Here is an 8,014-nt window from a genome sequence, read left to right as displayed (position 1 = left end):
GCGCCCCCTGCCGGCCTCGGCCTGCAGCCCCCCTGCGCCGAGCGGACCAGGTAAGCGGGGCCGCTTTGCCTCTGGGTTCGGTGGTCCTCCCCACACCCCCAGTTCTAAATGATCATGTGTGGCTTTCTGTGTCACGCTGGCATCAAAGAAGTCACCCTCAGCTCCCTGGATTATCATGGAAGACCGGGCTTTCCCACAGTAGCATCCCCAAGCATCTAGACGGTGGCAGCTTGCTCAAGCGGAGTCAGGAATTTTAAGTTTCCCCAACTCTCCATTTCCCCTTCCTGTGCCTTTGTCATTACCCTATTTTGAAATGTAGAGTTTCAGTGTTTCTTCCTTCTCCTCTACTTTTAGGTGGGTAGTGGCTATTTTTGCTGCTAAAATGGGTGCAAATCAGGAAAGGAGAGGAGGTGACATAGTAGGCCGGTGACCTTTGCAGCATGGTACATGTTCTGTTTGCACTTCTTTAAGGGAAGAAAAAAGAGACGCGTTTATTGCATTGCTAGTTTGGTGAACATTAACTGAGAACTCTCTCTGTCCAAAGATGAAAAGAGACAATCACTACCTTCAAGGAGTTCGCATTCCAGTGAGCAAACTGGCAGTGACAAATAATGACAGTGCTCAGTTATGCATGCTCAGGGTGGCTGGGAAGGTGAGGGCACCTGGCACTTCCTTGAAAGAGGCGTGGTCAGAGGAGGGGGATTCTGCAAGTGGAAATTGCACCGTGAAACAACGTCGGTGTTTGTTTTTATCTGTTCTCAAACAGCAATTCAGAAAACTAGAAATGCTGCTTCAAATGAGATACTGCTGTGCCTCTTGTTAGGGGACAAGGCAAGCCTTCGTGGCCGCTGTGGTAAAAATTTGGAGACTTTGGGAAGCTGAATCTTCTAACCCAAATTCTTCCTCAAACACACACACATACCCCTATTGCTGAAATGAAAATGAGGGGATGGCAGCCTTTTTTTTTTTTCTTTATTGAGTAGAAGGTATTTTCACGGTGAAGGGGACCATCTTAGAATTGGGGAGGGTGACCAGACACTGGGTGTGCTGGGGTTGCTGCTGATGGCTCCAACTCAGAGAGGACACCTGGTCATGGCTGTGCACCTGCTGGACTTCAGGTCAACTCGAGAGATGCAGAAGAGGGCAGAGCGTGCACTGGAGAAGTGAGGAAAAGGACATGTGACCAGGACATTGGCCGGGACGGTTTCCTTTTAGGACATTCACCAGCTTCATCTGGATTTCCTTTCTTATAAGAGAGACTCAGTGCATGTGGTATTTGGCATACAAATGTTTCTAAAAAATGCTCCTTGAAGATGAATTCCCTCCAGGCTCTGAAGGCATTCCAGAATGTTATGGATGGATGGCCTTGCAGAGTCAGTTGCGGGTAGGGAATGTCCATCCCCCACTGGTTCAGATTATTTAAAAGATCGGTCACGTTGCTGTAGGGCCATACCTCATCCTTTTCCTTTCCCTGGGTTGAGTGGTTCTGTAGCTTTTCTTTGCGAGTTAGTGTTTCTATTTGTCATACGCTGTTCTCTTTTTCCCTCCCCACACGGACTCCTCCCAGTACAAACAAATGGGTCTTCCATTGTTTTTGTGTGTTTTTTCTGTTTTCTGGACATTGGCAGCACAGGTGATGTTGCCTCCAGTGGCTGGATTTCTGTTAGGGCTCCCCCCTCCTGAGCACCACAGGCCCTCCCTTCCCGGGCCCTTGCCTCAGCTCCTTCCCTTCCAGGCCTGGCAGCTCAGTCCAGCCAGACTCTGTCTCTGCATCCCGCTCAACGGCTTGCCATTAGCACTAACCGCACCCTCTGCTTCCCGCCCTTGGCACCCAGCTCACTGACTGATCCTGCATCTCTACAACTAACCTGTCCTCAAAAGTGCCTTAACTGTGCCTCATTCATCTAGCACTCTGAGTAACCACACTATAGCTCACCTCTCTCCTTTGGGTCAGCTGCACCTGTTCTACAGAGAGGGGATCCAGGTAAGCAGGTGAACATGGGTTTCTGTGCCGGAGAAAATGTGCAGGTGGAGGGAAGAGGAGGAAGAGCTCATCTCTGGATTCCTTGGACAGATAGATTTCTTGTCTATCCAAAGGATGGAAGAAGAGTCTGTTGCCCCACAGGCAATTTTTTCCCTTGCTTGTTTTGTGTTTTTTTCTTGTTTTTAAATTTTTTTTTTACCTTCCCCTTGATGGTGGCAAAGAAGGTGGAAGGGTAGGTAGAGACTTGACATTAATTCCTGGGTGCCTGGTAACTTTGAGCCTGGGAAGAATAAAAGATAAGTCCTTGTTCAGCCTGCATGAGGCAAGGGTGAATTTCTGTTTCTGTCTTTCCTTAATAGAATGGAGAAAGAACTTGTTGCGATAAAAAGGCATTTTTCCCTTGGGGATTTCCTTAGGGGTAGTGAAAACTCATCCTGAGAGGGAGAGTGTGTGCTGCTACCTTGAATGGGGTCTTTCTTTTACTCTTTCCCTTGGGGAAAGCTGCTTATAGTTTGATGTTTGCTGTTCCAGCCCAATTCCCTACTCCCAGCCTTTCTCACCAGACCCCAGTGGGCATGAGTCGTATATTTCTATTGGTATTTCCTCCAAATTAATATTTGGAGTTTCTAGGGAAATAGTTTGATGTTTGCTGTTCCAGCCCAATTCCCTACTCCCAGCCTTTCTCACCAGACCCCAGTAGGCATGAGTCGTATATTTCTATTGGTATTTCCTCCAAATTAATATTTGGAGTTTCTAGGGAAAAAATAGGCCATGCCTGCTTTTGTGGGAGAAGAAACAGCCACTGCAAAGGCTTTAGGCTCCCAGACTTCCCACGCCCCACCTAAGGGCATCAGAATCCAGGTAGGTTCAAGCAAGGATGACAGATTCCCAATTCCAGGGCATCTCTCCTGAATCACCAGGGGCTACCTGGAGTATTTTGTTGGAAAGGAGTGAGAACACCTGGAGAAGAAACATGGAGATCAGTTGGTGGTATCTACCATGGATGGTGTGTTGGGGGCTGGGAGGGCGTGAAGATCTGTTGCGTATTTGCCATCCCTGATCTGTGGCATCGGGTTGAGGAGGGTGTCTTCTAACATGTACTTCATCCTTAGGAGAAGGCCTGGGGAAGAGCCTCGCAATGAGGATGATCCTCTTTAGGACCTGGTGACCTAGGGCATCTCGGTGTCAATTTAAGTGATGCTAGAGGCCAGTTCCTCACTGCCACTGACCCTCACCCCTGTAAGCCTCGAGGACTGGGACTTGGACTGGTCCACATTCAGGAGCACTTCTGCTGGGACCTGTTACTGAGTTTGAGGATGGGCCCCAGAATTCGTCCTCTGCTGGGGGGTGTGATAGAGCCTTCAGGAAAACAGCTGGAGAGCTGTGGCCACCAGCTTGGCAGCATGAGCCTGCATCAGCAGCCCTTGTTGGGCACACTGACCCTAAGAAATCCTCTTGGCTCTGCTATGCTGTGGATATAGAACGGAGAAGAACACTTTGGTGTTCCAGTTGCAGAATGTTCTAGAATTCTCGTGTTGATGACAGGATGGGTATGCTCAGGGGGGGCCTGCGTCATGTTTCTTATGGCCTCCTTGAGGAGAGGGTGCAGAAGCATGATCAGGAAGCTGGCAGTGAGTGCCAGGTGCCACAGACTTGTTGAATCCAGGCCATTAGAGCTTCAGGAAGGGACAGTCACCACATGGGACACCTTTGAAGGCTTTAAGAAGGGACTGAGACCAAACAGAGCTGGGGCAGACTTTAGTGGGGCCCAGAAGAACATGTAGGCTTGCAGTCAGCAAGGCTGGTGCTGGAGTGTACTTGACTTCAGAGGTTCTCTTTTGTCCTGTGTGCTTGTGTTTCAGCACGTCTAAAAGCAAGGAGCTTTCTCCAGGGTCTGGGCAGAAAGGAAGTCCAGGCTCCAGCCAGGGGACAGCCTGTGCAGGGACACAGCCAGGAGTGCAACCAGGCACCAGCCCCAGCCAGTCACCTGCAGACCAGAGTCCTCACACCCTCCGGAAAGGTATGTCCCCTCTTCCCTTCTCATCGGTCTCAGGCCAGAAGTGGCTGTTGCATTCCTGAAGCCTCATGCCCCTTGATTAGCATGGATATTAAGAAACCATGTGGTTTAGTGAACAACTTCCAGTGTAGGCATCAGAGCTTTTGACATTAACCAACCCTAAGAGGGATCATTTCACCATTATGTCTCGGTTTACTCATTCAAAAAGTAAGCTTTATAGGGGCATGTATAGGACAATGCTTCCCATACACCCAGTGGATCCACTAGTGCAGAAATCACTGTCCAGGATGACATGTGTCTTCAGTGGACCTGGCAGGCTCTGCCTCCATTGTTTGAGAAGCTCAGACTCAGGAGTTAGGGTGTGTGCCCCAGAAGAAACTACATCTTGAAGGTTGAGCAGAAGTTGAGCCAAAGCAGGAGTGGTGGGATTTTAGCATTCCAGGGCTTTTCTCCAGCACCAACTGGTTTCCCTGCGGTCTGGGTAGGGTGTGTGCCCCAGAAGAAACTACATCTTGAAGGTTGAGCAGAAGTTGAGCCAAAGCAGGAGTAGTGGGATTTTAGCATTCCAGGGCTTTTCTCCAGCACCAACTGGTTTCCCTGCGGTCTGGGTACTGTAGTTCTGTGCCATGTCTTTGTTTCTGAGTCCTTTAACCTCCCCCAGCCCTACAAGGCAGGGTGATGGCTCTGCCATTGTTTTGTCCCATGGGATCATCAGGCTCCTGTTGCAGCCAGTCAGCTTCCTAGTGCCAGTGACAGGTTGACTCTTTAGTTTTTCCAGCACATCAGACCTATGCAGGGAATGTAACCTAGAATGACTTGGGTCTCTTTCCCAAGTGACATTCAATAGCTCAGAGATGTCTTTGGGAAGGTATAACTCTCTTCTTTACTTCCCATCATTGCCCCCAAGTGGCAGACTTAGGTCTTTTTTTGCTGGACCCTCAATATTTTGAAAGTGTGCCTTTAATTTAACAGCATGGCCCAGTCCTGTTGCCACCCAGAAGTAGTCAGTGTCATCACAGACTTGGAGATGTCACTGTGACCTCCCTCTTCCAGCTCGTGGGTGAGAGGGTATGGTCCAGCACTGGTGCTGAGGGCTTCCGCGTGCTCCTCATCTGGTGGACTAACTCTTCCACCTGCCACCCTGGGCTGCAGTAGCAGCTCTGGGAACGCTCATCTGTACTCAGGAAGTAGAGCTGAAAAGTGAAATTGAAAAATTAAGTGTTTTTATTGTAAGTCATGAGTATATGGTGCTTTACATACATGATCCCACTTTATTATCACAGCGCTGTGGAGAAAATATTATTCTTCCCACTGTATAGAAGAGGCTTGAACGAATTGCCCTATGGCATACAGCCAGTAAGTGGAGAATAGAAATTTGAGCCCAAGTTGGTAGGACTCTGAAGAGCATGTCCTGTTCTTGTCCACACTGCAGACTGGATAAGCCAGGAAACACGAGGTATCATTAGAAGAGATTTTGTTCTTCGGGGGAGAGGGGGAGGGAGGAAGGGTCTCTGATGCCTCCCCGACGACTCGAATCAGTGCCACCCACAGCCAGCCCTCACTTAATTCTCCCAGATCAGTGATCACTTTCGCACATCTCCTCGATGTTTGAATCTGTCATCTTCGCAAGTTCATGTTCAACTAGAGGTATAGCGTGTTTGCCGTCCTTCAGAGCTATTAGTGGAAAGAGGAATGTGAAAGTGATGCAGAGGAGGTTGGGGCGATGATGTGCTTTGAACGAGGCAGTTGATCGTCACACCCAAGGGTGCAGTTCTTGAAAGAAAATATGAACAAAGAAGAAACCTTGGCAACAGGGATGCAGGACGGAGGCAGGGAACGTGAAGGGATGAGGTAGGAGGCTTCTGTGGCTGGAGGATTGGGTCACACGCCACTGTGCTGGGAGCCAGAAGCCTCTGGACAGATTCATCCGAAAGTCAGTTTCCTTCCGATCTCAAATACTTGTCAGGGCTCTGCTGCAGCAGATTGAACTTGAATCCTCCTCCATTCAACCCGGTCTCACTGGCTCACTCTTCCTCGGGGTGTAGCGTGACACCTCTCACGACTGGGGAGCCAGCCGCTGCCCGCGGATGGGGAATTGGTTCTCCGGTTTGGCTGGGTTGTGTGTGTGTGTAGAGTGTGGCAGGAATCCAGGAAAGAGGAGAAATTAGTTAACAGATGGAAAGAGATGAAAACTTGCAGTTCTAGGTGAATTTTTAAAAATCGTATGGGCTGCTGTCAGTGCGGCACGAGGCGTGGGCAGGTGGCGTGGGTGATGACAGGAGGAGGGGTGGCCGCTCTGAATGGTTAGGGCTGTGCAAACAGTGCATGCAGTGGGCTTCATTTAACAACCTTGTGTTTTGTTGTGTTTTCCTTTTTAGTTTCAAAGAAGCTGGCACCAATTCCACCCAAGGTCCCCTTTGGCCAGCCAGGGGCTATGACTGACCAGTCTACCAGCCAGCCGTCCCCCGTCAGCCTGTCACCTACCCCGCCGAGCACCCCGTCACCCTATGGACTGAGCTACCCTCAGGGCTACTCCTTGGCCTCGGGCCAGCTCTCCCCGGCTGCCGCTCCCCCCCTGGCTGCTCCTTCCGTCTTCACAAGCACTTTAACCAAATCGAGGCCCACTCCTAAGCCCCGACAGAGACCCACTCTGCCACCTCCTCAGCCTCCCACAGTAAACCTCGCGGCCTCTAGTCCACAGTCCACGGAGCACCCCCTGCTAGATGGCATGTCCCCTGGGGAAAGCATGTCCACAGGTAACCAAGCCACAAGCTCCCTCTGATTTTTCTATGAACCATAGCGGAATCTGCCTAGGGGAGGGGTTGTTAATGTCACTACCAATTAACAGATTCCTGTTTGCTGTGAGGTGGCTGTGCTGGTGCCATGGGTAGCTTATAAGATGATCTTAGAAGCTCACCTGTGGAAAGCAGCCCTGGAGTCAAGTTTTCCTGCAGAAAGGCTGCTTATGGGATTTCTCCCCATCTAAGCCCACCAGCACATGGTTCTGTTTCTGCTCTAAATTGCGGGGGAGGGGTTTAAGCATCCCAAATCCTTTAGAGTGGGGCTTGAGGAGGAACTGGAAGCTGGTTATGATCGCAGAACAGCTGGCATCAAAACTCAGGTGAGGTATTTGAGGTTTACCCTGGATAGAGCCCAAGCAGCTAAACAGTTATAAATGCTTATGGGGGAACAGGGGCTAAGAGCCAAAGATATTTTTTCTTTTTAGTAAAATAAACATTGTTAGAAAAAAATATTTCTGGATATACATTTAGAGAGGGGTCAGTTTCAGAAAAGACACATGCCACCCCCTCCCAGCACCATTCCATGAGGAGCTAATTGGACACACCCACAACTACTTTAGTTTTGCTTTAAATGTAAAAACAAAGATGGAGCTGTCTTCCTGCAGAAGGATGTGTAAGCATGAAATCACAAACACTTCACATTTAGCAAACACCATTTATTGGTTGGAAGAAACTAGAAACATTTTTGAAATGTCTTCTTAGACACTTTGACCACATAAGATTATAACATCAGGGGCATATTGATGGTGGCTACTAAAGCCATTTGAGCTCCTTCCTTGTTTGGGGAGACAGGCGGAGTGTTGGGCAGTGTCTTAGAATAGAGCCAGCCCATCTCACCACATGGCAGAGAGCCCGAGTGTAGCTGTTATGTGTTGTCCTGGGTAGTGCGAGGTGCGGTAGCACCTTGGTTTGAAATAAACATACACAGACACACCATACACAGACACACCATACACAGACACACCACACACACACCACACACACACACCACACACACACACCACACACACACACCACACACACACACCACACACACACACCACACAGACACACCATACACAGACACACCACACACACACCACACACACACACCACACACACACACACACACACATACCACACACACACACCACACACACACACACACACGCCACACACACACACACACCACACACACACACACCACACACACACACACACCACACACACACA

The 8,014-nt window shown here is 49.5% G+C and overlaps 1 protein-coding gene across 1 annotated transcript in view; it reads left to right on the top strand.

The window, feature by feature from the left end:
- Positions 1–8,014, top strand: part of ARHGAP44 (Rho GTPase activating protein 44) — a gene marked incomplete at its 5' end in the record, with an annotated part of 69,025 nt that overhangs the window by 55,044 nt on the left and 5,967 nt on the right. Inside the window, 3 exons of the mRNA XM_008588540.1 lie at positions 1–50; positions 3,847–4,004; positions 6,380–6,757. Of these exons, the coding sequence (XP_008586762.1) occupies positions 1–50; positions 3,847–4,004; positions 6,380–6,757 (586 nt within the window). The remainder of the gene's footprint in view (positions 51–3,846; positions 4,005–6,379; positions 6,758–8,014) is intronic.

Source organism: Galeopterus variegatus, unplaced genomic scaffold (genome assembly GCF_000696425.1).
Source record: "Galeopterus variegatus unplaced genomic scaffold, G_variegatus-3.0.2 Scaffold4889, whole genome shotgun sequence".
Taxonomy (NCBI): domain Eukaryota; kingdom Metazoa; phylum Chordata; class Mammalia; order Dermoptera; family Cynocephalidae; genus Galeopterus; species Galeopterus variegatus.
This window is presented reverse-complemented; position numbering and strand designations above follow the sequence as displayed.